This window comes from Triturus cristatus, chromosome 8, assembly GCF_964204655.1.
Source record: "Triturus cristatus chromosome 8, aTriCri1.1, whole genome shotgun sequence".
Classification (NCBI taxonomy): domain Eukaryota; kingdom Metazoa; phylum Chordata; class Amphibia; order Caudata; family Salamandridae; genus Triturus; species Triturus cristatus.
This window is the reverse complement of record NC_140591.1, coordinates 64,931,202-64,944,666: the sequence shown is the minus strand read 5'-3', so window position 1 is coordinate 64,944,666 and position 13,465 is coordinate 64,931,202. Positions and strand designations below refer to the sequence as shown.

General features: G+C 48.9%; 1 protein-coding gene across 1 annotated transcript in view; it reads left to right on the top strand.

Moving 5' to 3' along the window:
* LOC146801335 (sodium/potassium-transporting ATPase subunit alpha-1-like) overlaps nucleotides 1-13,465 on the top strand; it is a 2,293,178-nt gene that overhangs the window by 505,490 nt on the left and 1,774,223 nt on the right. Inside the window, exon 6 of the mRNA XM_085623701.1 lies at nucleotides 12,534-12,668. Coding sequence (XP_085479827.1) covers nucleotides 12,534-12,668 — 135 coding nt within the window. The remainder of the gene's footprint in view (nucleotides 1-12,533; nucleotides 12,669-13,465) is intronic.

Below are 13,465 nucleotides of genomic sequence, written 5' to 3'. Positions count from 1 at the left end.
TTTGGGCTAAAATCGGCTCCAGTGATCTTTACAAAGTGCCTAGCTCCTGTGGCAGCAGTGTTACGATCCCGGGGAATCCAAGTATTCCCGTATTTGGACGACTAGTTACTCAAAGGTCCTTCGGAAAGCGCAGTCAAGATTGCTGTGACAACGTCTCTTCGTCTGTTCCACTCTCTGGGGCTGACTGTGAACAGGAGCAAATCTCAGTCACGCCTGATGCATGTCCTTCCATTTCTCGGAGCTCTGCTGGATACCGTCCAGTGCAGGGCATTCTTATCTCACGAACGGCAGGTTCGTCTTTAAAAGCTGGCAATCCTTATTTCCAGAAGAAAGTCAGTTTCTGTCCGCATGTTTGCGACACTCCTGGGGATGTGCTTGTGAGAAGTTGGCCTGATGTATGATGTCACTAGTTCTAGTGTACACCCTATATCAGTCCAAACAACCCTTATGGTGATTGGTTGTAAAGTCAACCTTATAGACCAGCTATCCTAGTGGTAGCATGGACAAGAGCAGTCTTAGGCTAAACTCTGAATGGCATGTGAAGCCAGCTGTTATACCATTTGTAACCCCTTGAATACCAAATGAAAGGACACCACAACAGATATATATATATAAAATAAAGTGTATTTATTCTAGTCAAACCCTTCGATTCGAGGTAAGTACAACACAGTCTTATTCAAGCATACATTAAGTCACACAGGTAAGTAATACAGTTAGGCCCTAGGGGCCACGCAAACCATATACTAAAGAAGTGGTATAAGGACCACTATCACGGAAATGGGATAGGCCTAGGTCTAGGGAATCGCTGGGGCTACACTACACTACCCAAGGTTAGGAAGTGGGAGGCCCACGGGATTCAGGTGCAGAGTGGAAACACTCACGCGTAATGCGTATAATCGATAGAAATAGTACAGTTTAGAATTAATAGGATTTAGGACACTTCTGGAGTAGCTAGGAAGTCGAGACTGGAAAACTAGACACTAGGATAGTCAATACCCTGATGAGCACCGGAGTACCCAAGTTACCTAGCCCACGGGCTGCGGGTGCATAGGTGTGAACTTGCGTCGGGTTTCGTCGTCGACTCCTATGGATGCCTGAAGGAAAGATGCTGACAGGCAGTCAGTGAAGAGTGTCCGGTGGATCCCAAGGCTGGGATCAAGAGGGAAGGATACCTGCAACCAGAAGGGACAGAGTCTGGGTCACTAGCCAGTGACCACGTGGAACCAGGAAGGAACCAGGCGATGTCGAGAGTTTGCAGGTGAAGAGGTGAAGCTTGTCGCAGCAGCCACGGGTACCAGGAGACGTCGAGGACGACCAGGACCAGGAGGCGAGCTGTCCCACAAAGGCTCTTGCTGTCGGCGGCGTCGAAGTCGAACTAGGACTCACCAAGCCTTGGCAAGCGGAACCCACGAAGAATGGAGGACTTGCTTCTGGTGCAGACCAGGAAGGTCTGGGGTGCTTCTCTTTTTCAGAAGAGCAGGAGCCAGTCTGGAGGAGCCGAACCAGCAGTCGAAAGTTACAGGTGTGTCGTCGCAAATGTTACTAGCCAACGGGCCAGTGACCGGACAGACGCGGCAAGCAGGAAAATGCAGAAGGGCCCCACGCAGGACTCGTGGAGTGTGGGGGGCTGATCTTCCGTGCAGATGGTGCTTGGGGTTGGGGCTACTCAATCCCCGGTGCACAACTTCGAGGGTGCCTCAGAAGCTGCGCTGGAAGATACTCGCCACTTTTCCCAGGTAGCCGGTCCCACGTCTCTCGTCGCCTCCACGGATCTCATCTCGGGTGTGGATGTGGATCAGGGTCGGAGAAGTCTGGAAGTCAAGGCTCTGGTCAGGCTCTGCAGTCGGTCCCTCGTAGAACTTCGGCAAAGCAAAGGGTAAGTCTCTTGATGGTGCCTGTTTGCACAGGGTAGCCACTCCTTGGCCACAAGGGAGATTCTTCAGTCTTCTTCTTTCGTCGAATGTCGAAGGTCCAGAGTTTCTGTTCAAGTTGCAGGTTCAGGATAATCTAGTCTCCTGGGGCCCAGCTACCACACTTATACTAATCTGGGGGGCTGGGTTGCCTGCTAGGTCACGCCTTATGGGTGGGACCTGGGAGGGGGGTGGTTACACCCCCTTCCCTTTGTCCAGTTTCGCGCCAGGACTGGGGCTGGAGTGCCCCAGCTCCGGTTTGAACTGGACTATGCATGGGACACCTTGTGTGCCCCAGGCAGTGTCTCGTTTCTTTCATCCCTCCCTGCCCCAATACACTAAGGCCTGTCTGGGGTGGTGCTCGCACCTCCCAAGGCAGGAAACCTATTGTCCAAGCCTCCCGTGCCGGGATCACTCCCAGCAGCAGGAGGTCAGACTTGTGTCGTGGCAGCAGCATCCATTTTGTGATGCTGGGGCTCTGGTTAACTTTAACCGGGTAAGTAGGTTTCAACATGTCTTCTCCCTCTAGAAGGGAGGGATAATATCCTCATCCCCAGAAATGGGATGGGGGTATTATTCCAAAGTGTTAGACACCTTACACGACATGTTTCGATAAAGCCAAACTATAGTTACCATAACCGTTTAAGATTATAAGGCACTTTAAGAGTATATGGTTGGCTATATCATAGAACAGCTATAAGGACATGGTTCCGAAAGCTGCAGACAGGCTCAGCTCATGCTAGAGCACCATCTCACATGTTACCAAGCACTCTGCCTCCAGGATTGTTAAGGCCTGCCATAGGAGTGGCTGATAGGTACACATGTGTCTATATGTAAGATAGGTATAGGAATACTACACCTAAGCAAGGGGTGATTACACGACCTTGCCCCAGCTGAGTGATCAGCCAGTTGTGTCATAATGGAAGGCAAGGCCAGGGGTGGCACAATACATGCTGCAGCCCCTGGTAGGCCTAGGGTACACCTATGCCCTGGGTACCCAAGGTACACCGTACAGGGGCCAATAAGGTGATCCTATCCAATTGGGTTATGCACCTAAAGTACATAGTATTAATTTAGAGAGAGAACAGCAGGGCTGTGGGTCTTATTAGCAGGCCCACAGCCATATTTAAGTCGAAAACCAGTAAAGCAAAAGCAAAAAGTGGGGGTGAACATAGAAAGCAGACCCTACTCTCCTACAGTGCTCTTCCGCAATAAACCTCGTCCCTTTGACAAGACTTCGGATGAGACCCCTGCAAGAGGAGCTACACCTTCAGTGGCAACAGGCTGTGGGTTCCTTCGACGACCTCCTCAGAGTCACACCACGCATGAAGAACGCTCTGCGTTGGTGGTCACAGATGCCCAACCTAGCAGAAGGACTCACTTTCATACAGGAGGTTCCAGATTTTGTCCTCACTACAGATGCCTCTATGGAAGGATGGGGAGGTCATCTCCAAGATTTACAGATACAGGGGAAGTGGTCTCCAGAGTACAAGCAACAACACATCAACAGCCTGGCCTTGCGAGCGATTTTCCTGTCCCTGCAAGCTTTCCTTCCCAGGATTGCAGGTTCTTCGGTACTGGTTCAGACCGACAATACCACCAGCATGTTTTACGTGAACAAGCAAGGAGGGACAAGATCAGCAACTCTATCAAGAGAGGCTCAGGAGTTGTGGGAATGGGTCACACTCCACAACATAACCCTCAGAGCAGAACATGTCAGAGGTCTCTACAATACCCTAGCGGACACTCTCAGCAGGTCCCAATCGGACTGCCACGAATGGGAGCTAGAGCAGGCTCAAGTGCTCAGGGTATTCAGAGCTTGGGGCAAGCCGGCACTGGATTTGTTCGCAACAAAAGACAACAAGAAATTCCGTTTTTACGCCAGCAGATACCCTCAACAAGGGTCAAGGGGGAATGCCCTGTCCATGTGATGGTCAGGGATCTGTGCTTACGCTTTTCCTCCGATACCTCTAATCCCGAGAGTCATACGCAAGATGAAGTTAGAGGGCTGCCGTCTCATCCTGATTGCACCCAGATGGCCACGCCAGTACTGGTTTCAAGAGCTTCTGTTATTATCCCAGGACCAGCCGATCTGTCTTCTTCCAACACCCACAATGCTGTCGAGGAACAGAGGTCAGGTGCTCCACCCGGAACCTCAGTCTCTACATTTACATGTATGGCTCCTGATTTCTTAGAATTCAAGGACCTTGACATCCCTCAGGACTGTCATGACATATTGGCAAAATCACGAGCTCACAGCACGATTAAAACTTACCGTCTAAAATGGAGACGTTTTTGCTGTTGGTGCGAAGCTAACCACGTTTACCCGGTGGAAGATCCGGCGGAACAGATCCTTCCTTATTTGTTACATCTGACAAGATCTGGGGTCTCTTTCTCTTCAGTCAAAGTCCATTTAGCCGCACTTTCCAGATTCAGAAAGGGTGCTCATCTTCCTTCTCTGTGTTCGTCCTCTTTGATCAAGCAATTTATGAAAGGACTTTTCCGGGAGTTTCCTCCGATCAGGCTTCCTCCACCGGAGTGGTAACTCAACACGGTCTTAATGCAATTAATGAAACATCCATTTGAGCCTATCCACAAGGCTGAACTCAAATTCCTCACCTGGAAGGTTGCTGTACTTCTGGCTCTAACGTCAGCTAGAAGAGTGAGTGAAATTCAGGCCTTCACTATAAAGGAACCATTTTTACACTTCACTCAAGACTACGTGCACCTCCGAACTAATCCGACATTCATACCTAAAGTACCGTCACAGTTTCATCTCAATGAACCTGTAAAATTAAGGACTTTCTTTCCAAATCCATCTACTCCAGCGGAATGAGCCTTACATTCTCTTGATATCAAGAGATCTTTAAAATTCTATTTTCAAAAAACAAAGAGCTTTAGAAAGTCTGACCAGTTGTTTGTGGCTTATGGCCAAACTACTCTGGGGAATGCAGTTACAAAAACCACTATTGCCAGATGGATAGCATTAACAATCAATTTCTGCCATGACAAAGCTCACAGGCCATTGTTAAGGAAAGCCAAGGCCCATTCCACAAGAACGGTAGCAGCGTCTACAGCATTGTTTGCTGGGGTGACACTTGAAAATATCTGTCGTGCTGCGACATGGAAGAATGTCCACACATTCACGAGACATTACTGCCTTCAATCTACGCATAAAGACGATGCAGCAGTCGGACAAGCTGTCCTACGACATCTTTTTCTTTGAGGTCCATTTCAGGTACCTTTTCTGTTTTTCAAATGCTATATATGTATATATATTTTCTCATGACAGTGACATTTCTACGATAATGACATGTTTGACTTAGAATGTTGTTACAATACATGTTGCATTTCCCTGTGTATGTTACATGTTTTGAATTTTAAAGTTGGTTTTTCTTATACCTCTTGTTAACAAGTTGTGGATGCACTAGTCTCCCACCATCCGCAAACGACTGTGTACTTGGTATACTGCTTCCTACTCTGATTCTTTCATGTGAATCTATGAAATATACCCCAATACTTACCTGTAACTACAGTTATCTAGTATTGGTATCTTTCATAGGTTCACATGCACCCACCCTCCTCCACATAGAGTCAGTTCTCTATGTTTTGGGACATTTACTTCCCACTTGTGCTAGGAAATTCTGAGGAGAACTGGCTCTGCTGAGAGGGTTCTAGAAGGGTGCTGATGGCTGATTGGTTGGTACCAATTCTTTGGTTCTTTTTGCATAATGATGTAGATAGGCTGCTAAGATCTAGGGCTTAGGTCTTTTCTTTGGGGCCTACTACTACTACTACCACTTTTGGCACTACTGTTTTATTTACCATGGGACTCCCGCCTCGGCGACGGGGGATTATTCAGGCATGTGAATCTATGACAGATACCAATACTGGATAACTGTAGTTACAGGTAAGTAACTTGTTTTCTTATGCGCTTCTACAAGCACTTTACCGCTTTGAATGTGCCAGAACTGCATATTGGCAGCCCATTGATGTTGGTGGTTCGACGAGGCCTCCTCCCCAGTGTTTCCGCATGGCAGTAGTAAGGGCAATGTACAATAGGAAGTCCCCCCCAGGCAGGTTTATCGGGCTTGTAGGTCATTAAACGGAAGCATGTTCCCATCCTCATACAGGTCTCCCACACGGGTCAATCCCTGGTCCGCCCAGATCATCAAGCACTGCCAGTTGCCTCCATGAGGCAAATCCGTACACATACTTAGCGGAATTTCCGGAGTGTAGGGACTCTTAATTTTGGCCCTTTTCAGGTATCTATTCCAACACCGACGCACCGTGCGCAATTCCATGGTGAGGCTTACCTGCCTAATAGGGAGCTGCAATCTGATTTGGGGATCTGTGTCAGGTTCCCAAAGTCCTCCCGCCGCACTTCGTCTCCCCTAGTGGCACCCACCCACTGCGTCAACCATTGAAATTGCGCTGCAAGGTAGTAGGCCTCAAAGTCCGGTGCCGCCAGTCCCCCCTCTGCTCTGGGTCTCATTAAAATGGTAAGCGCCACTCTGCGCCTGCTAGTGCCCCACAGAAAGCCTGTGACCAACGACCGAAGCTGAGCAAAATACTTTGTTGGGATCCAGACCGGCAAGGTCCCAAAGAAGAATAAAAGTCTCGGGAGAGTAACCATTTTAAGGAGTGCTACACGTCCAGCTACAGATAGCGGCAGGGAGCCCCAAAAAGGGAATTAGTTTTAACTCCTCTAATGGCCTTCCCTATGTTGCCTTCTAGAATATCGTCCGGGTCGTGGTATATGTGCATGCCCAGATATGGGAGGCACCTGTCTTCCCAAGTCCCCCCCTCCACCGACAGCAGTCTAGTTCTGCCCTTTTTTGCAGGAAACAGGCAAGACTTAGCCTGCGATTCTGCTAAGGTCTTGTAGTAGATTTATTGCCCCCACAAGCGCAGTCCCCGAATCAGCTAGAAATAAGAGTAGGTCGTCAGCATATAGCTTAATGTGGTGAATCTGTCCGTGCACAATAAGTCCCCGGTAGCCCTGCCCAGTCCGGGATCTTGCCGCTAGGGGCTCCACCGCCAGAGCAAACAGCAGGGGGGAGAGGGGACACCCCTGTCGCGTCCCTCTTCTCACTTGTCAAATGTCCAATATAATCCCTCCAGTTCTAACCCGGGCCGTGGAGTCAACGTACAGCAATGCCGTCCAACGCACCAATTCAGTTTCTAGTCCAAAGCGCCGCATCACATGAAATAGATAGGGCCATTCCAGGCTATCAAAGGCCTTCTCTATATCAACCGCAAAGATTGTCGCTGTCTCTACACTGTCTCTACACTGTAGGTGTCGCTTCTAAAATCCGCAGAAGTCGCCTAATGTTGCACGCTGTGTTTCTGATGGCAATGAACCCAGACTGGTCTGTGTGCACCAGGGTGGTCATGTGGGGGAGCAGGTGCGTAGCCAAGATCCTACAAAGGATTTTGTAATCTAAGTTGAGCATGGAGAGTGGGCGGTAGGCCGTCTTGTCCCACGGCGGCTTCCCCGGTTTAAGCAGCTGTATGATGATCGCTTCTCTAGTGGTGACAGGTAGGTAGCCAACCCATTTGGCGTCATTATACAGCTGCACCAGCCTGGGGGCTAGTATATCAAGGTATGTCGAATAGAATTCAATTGGAAGGCTGTCTGTGCCCGGTGTTTGTCTCTGGCCCATGGCCTTCACAGCCCCCCTCACTTCTCCAAGCTCGATAGCGTGTCCTAAGTCGTCCGCAGTGCTTTCATCTAGTGTCGACAATTCTACGTCCTGCATAAAGTCTAATAAGTCCTCTTCCGTTGGATAGAACTTGTTCTGGTAGAGGTCTGTGTTATAGTATAAAAAGATATTGTTGATGTCCTGTTGACTGGGTTTCGCTATCCCCTCTTGATCCCTGAGCTCCAACATGACAGACCCCCTCCTGGCCAAACAAGCCAGCAGCGCCCCTGACTTATCCCTTTCCATGTGGGCTCTGGTAATGTATTGTTTATGGTCAAAGCAACGCAAGCGTTCCACCTGAATGCTACTGCCTCTCTGGCCTCCAAAAGCTCTCCCTGCCTTTCTGGTCGTTCAGGCCGTTTTCTCTCTAGGTCTCGCAGTCGGAGGTCATCTTTCTCTATGTCTCGGAGCAGTACCTTCCGTATTCCCATCGATTCCGATATACAACGTCCTCTAATGACTGCTTTGCAAGCATCCTATTCTATTAAGGAGGACGCTGTGGAATTCTCGTTGTCCTGAAAATAGGTGGTGAGAGCTGTGCCTATCGCCTCCCTAAACCCAGGGTCATCTGATGCTTCCGGTCGTAAGCACCAGATAGGGATTTTAGAGCGTGCACAAGCCTAGTGCAATTCTACTTGCTCAGGATTGTGGTCAGATAGTGTCCTTGTAAGGTATTCGCTAATGCGAATTCCCTTGTGGACATCTGGGGACCACAGTATGGCATATATTCTAACGTGTAATTCATGTAAACCTGAGTAAAATGAATAGTCATGGTCCTCAGGGTGTTGCCCTTTCTAGGTGTCTACCAGCCCCCATCTTTGTTGCCAACCAGAGTGCGCTTCTGCTAGTTTGTGTGCTGGGGCCTCGAGTAATGAGGGTGTGACCTGTCTAGCTGGATAGCTAGTGTACAGTTAAAGTCTCCTCCCAGTAAAACTGCCTCTGTAAGGACATTCGCCGGCTTGCGGGACAGGTGCGAAAAGAAGGTTGGTTGGTCCGAATTGGGTGCATATATGCTGCCTAAGACTAGGTCTCTGCCATCCAGTCTTCCCACAACCACTGCATATCTACCCTCCGGATCAATTATTTGTTTCGTACACTGGAAGGGTACCCCTGCTCTTATCCAAATGAGGACGCCTCGTCCATATGCGGAATAAGTGGTGTAGTATGCCTGTCCCCGCCATCTTTTCTGCAATGCTGCCCACCTTCGCCAGGAGGTGGGTCTCTTGGAGCAGTGCGATCTGGACACCCCTATGGACTAAAAAGTAATGTATCTTATGACGAAGTAGCATTGAGTGCATGCCTTGCACATTCCAAGACACACAATTTTATTCCTAATGGGATCCCATTGTTGGAAGTGTTGTAGTTGTACATTAAAAACACCCCCCTCATGACACGCCTGGCCCCCCCGAACATTACCCAACCAAAAGATGAACCCCATCTCCCTCTCCCCAGGACAGGTTCCAAAGAACTAGCTCCCATCCAAACACTGCAAGAGCAGTTAAACCTCCAAAGATGGTTGCATGGCAATCAACCCACAGTTGTGGACTCAATTTCCCCATGACGCCGCCTCCCCGTTAGTTGGATCTAACAGATGTCCCCGTACCACTGAGCAGCAACCCTTACTGCAATACGCAAAGCAATCAGGACAATGAGTTTGTGAATGGTCAATGTTATCCTCACATGAGATCGTCTGCAGTTTGAGGAGTGACCTTGGGACAATCTGTTTCTGAATTATCAGTGTCACTATGCGTTGCTGACGATTCCGATCTCCCAGCCAGTAGACCGCTTCTGGTTGACGTGGGGCTGGGTACTTACTTTGTTGTCTATGTGTCGCCATGGCTTGCAGTATTCTGCGGCGTTCCAGACTGAGTTCCCTGGGTGATGGGGCCTTAGAACCTGATGCATGACTCCTGGGGTTTATCTGCGGGGAGGATGTGTTGGAAATGCGGTGCATCTGCGGATCCCGCGAGTCGAGCCAGTCCCACGCCGCTTGCGGTGTCATAAAGAAGTGAGGTCCCTTAGGATCTTCTACGCGAAGTCGTGCCGGGAACATCATCGCATGGGGGATTTGTAGTTGACGCAATTTCTTTTTTACTCCCATTAAGGATGCTCTGGCTCATTGAACCTCCCTGGTGAAGCGGGATAAATCATAATGGCACTATTGTCTATTTGCAGACCTTGCTTTTGGCGGGCACTCTGTAAGATGTGGTCTCGGTCTCGAAAATGCAGCAAGTGTGCCACAATTGGGTGCGGTGGGGCTCCTGGTTTCGGACGTTTTGCCGGAACCCTGTGCGCTCTCTCCAGAGCATAAAACGGAGATAGTCCTCCAGGTGCCCCTGCTGTTCGGAGCCACTCCTCCAAGAAGCTCACCATGTTCGTCCCCTCTGTTTTCTCAGGTACGCCTATTACGCGTATATTGTTTCTGCGGGATCGTCCTTCGCTATCTTCAGCCCGCATTTTCAACACCTTGATCTTAGCTTCCAGGTTCGTGAGTGATCGCTGCATTCCGTGCACTGTCTCCGGGAGGCCTCCCAGTTCTTTCTCGTTGATTGACACTCTTTCTTTGAGTTTACGATTGTCATCTTTTAGCAGACTTAAATCCGTGCCAATTGCGTCAATCTTTCCTTCAAGTACTTCTCTGGAGGCCGTGATCGCCTGCATAATGTCTGTCAAGGTGGGCTTCCTGGGCGTTAGATTGCTTCCTGCTTCCAGGACCTCTTCCTCATCATCTGTGTGCGCACTTGGGTCATCTGTATGGAGGACGCTAAACCCACGCTTCTTCTGTGTGCGCCCCATGGTGCTGGCAGTGCCGTGCCCGCCTTTCCCGGCGATAACAGAACCACCCTTCCGTTCCTGGAGATAATTGAAATATGGGGGCAAGGATCTCGTAGTTTGCAGGTTAACCTCAGTAGACCAGTGGCAGAGTTCCAAAGAAAGTGAGGGCCGTCGTCGCTTGTGGCCTTGATCAATAACTTCAATCACGCTTGAGCGCTGTTCTCTTCACAGTTGTGTGGTCCAGCAACTCTCCACCGCAGTTGCTGGGCGCTAATGTTGTGTCTCCGGAAGCCCAGGCACTCCCCAAGCAGCTTTGCACAACTTCTGACACGATTGGCAGCTCTGCTGAGATTCAGACTCACTTTGGCGCTACTGCAGGCTCTTAATGACTCTTAATGATCCTGCCCCCTCTGCGCAGATGTGACAGCCAGTGCAGGTGGCCACCTCCGTTACCTCTCAGTCGTTCCTATGGTCACCATGTCTATGCCTTCCAAAGAACCGTTCAAGCATCCTTCAGGGACTGTTGCTACGGTGTTGACGCCAGGTGGTTCTCCTTCGCTGCATGAGCGCCATTATGTGGTGCGCCTTCGTAGGTCTATAAACGCTGGTGGCAGGTTCCCGGCCACTGTCTTCTCCGAGCTGGGACCTGGTGTGGCAATGCCGGGCTCCTTCTTGTGTGGTCCCCAGTACATCTACATCTCGTGTAGTTTTGTGGCTCCAGCTACTAATTGCAAGCAGGTGTCTTGGGGAATCACAGCACCCGTTGGTTTTTCTTACTGTTGCAAGTGCGCCTCAGTGAGAGAGGTGCCTTCCATTGAATATTCACCCTCCTCCGCAGCGGCCTCTCCGGGCGCAGTGCGTATTTGGGGTAGTTCACAGGCGGGCACACCAGGACCATACAGCCACCGTCGCCAAGGAAAGCACCGGGTTCTGCTGCTTTGCAGTGAAACAGGGGTCTCCACCTCTCGGGACAAAACGCCTTTCACCCCGAGCGCCTTACAAGTTGATGGCGAGCTGCGGTGTTTATGAAGAGACAGGCGCCATTTTGTCTTCAGCCCCGCTAGGTTCCTGCCGCGGGCAGTGCCAGGATCCCCAGATGCCACAATACACCCCAACACCTTATCGAGGTTGATACGTCTCGCTGCCCATTTATGTGTCCATATGGAGATCGCCGCAGGCAGGCTGCTGTGCAATATGGCCGCCACCGTAGGGTGCTCTCGACCTGGCCGCCATTTTGTTGCCTGTGTCGCAGCTTGCTATGGGGTCAGCGTTGTCGGTCAGTTCATCATGCACATAGCGCTCTAGCCCCTCCTCTCCTTCGTGATAGCATGCAGTTGGCTGGTGATCAGCATAGGCGATACCACCTATTTCAGTGTGTCTGCCAGCCTTGCGGATCAGGGACAGCGGCAGCAGTCAGTTCCCGGCCACCATCTTACTGGCGGGCCTGCCAGGTTAGTGATCGCCGATTTACTCCCGGGCACGGCAATAATGGCAGTTCAGGGCTCCGCCGGCTAATGTAGACACATTCCGGAGTCCTGTGATGTAAGTTTCAGCTCCCCCCGCTGTGTCAGGGGACCAGGATAGTTGGTTGCGGGGAGACGGCGGTCGGAGCTCCTCAGCTCGCGTCTGTCTCCAGCGGCTGCAGGCCACCTAGCATGTTTCTTTATGACATGGTAGGTAGCTGGTGATGAGATTTAAACTAGAATGTACGGAGTTTTGAGTACAGTGTTTTTGGCCTTTGCACTGGCACATGGGCTGCTCTGAACGCCATTCAGGCTTTCTGTCTTGAGGCATAAGTTAATTGGAGTACCTGGAAAGAATAAGAATGACATATGTACCACTTTTCCAATAAAACTGTACCTCAACTTTTAAGAAAATAAACGTTAAGAATACTGTTGAGTACCTGCGACGGGTGCCCCTGTTGTCATGGGAACAGGCCTCTATAAAGTGAAGGGCAGTAATAAGTCAGGTGGTAGCTGAAGTGTGGTATGTTGAGATGAGTATTAGAAGTGGCAGATTCCTATGTGACTGGACACTGATCCTACGCCTTGCATTGATTTCTGAATGCCAGTTCTCTTGAGCATTGTGCAAGAGAGTGCCTTTTAATTCTTTTGACGTTCCTTTCTCTTCTCCCCTCTGCCAGCAAGCCCTTGTGATCCGGAATGGAGAGAAGCAGACCATCAATGCGGAGGGCGTTGTAGTCGGTGACTTGGTAGAGGTGAAAGGAGGAGACCGGATCCCTGCAGATCTTCGCATTATATCTGCCTCTGGCTGCAAGGTGAAAAAATGCCAACAATTAAGGAGTCATTCACATAGGCACATTTTTTACATGTAGATTTACTCATGTATACATTTACTACTACACCTAGGAGTAACTTTACTACTTTTTGCTATTCAGCATTTCCAAATGAAAAGTTACTTCTAGTTGCAGACTTACATGTCTCTACCCTGGTGGAGGCTTCTACACCAAGAATTACTATTAACATTTCACTTGTAGCTGTAGGTCTCCACCTCTGAGGGGGAGATATCCGTATGGTACAATTTAGTTACAAATAATAGCGTTTAATAATTAATAACAAATATATTGAAAAAAAAACCATTAACATAAAATAAACTACAAATTATTATTAACCTAGAACAAAACAAAAAAATGTTCCAGAACAATAACTCATCAAAATGTCATTTAATATTGTTTTTTAAAAAATCCCATCCTCTCTAGCATTTTATATTGTTTTATTATTTTGCATTTGTTATTAAAAAAAAAATATTTGTTTACATTTTTAAAGAAGCGGCTTAAAAGTTTATCTCGTTATTATTTTAAACAGAAAGTTAAATATTACTTTATTTTATTTAAAAAAATTATCTAACTTTTAACACTTAGAAAATATGTGTGTTATTTTATGTCCCTGTCTCCATTGTTTTCTTTGGGAGTGTATTGCAGTACCGGATAGAGGCCATGTGTGGTGTTACTCTTTCTGGACTTACACTGAGTCTGGGCTGGAGTACAGTTACAACAGATTTGAGACTTTTGTGACTTTAGGAGAGCAGTTTCAATGTGGGTAGGTGCTTTTTATT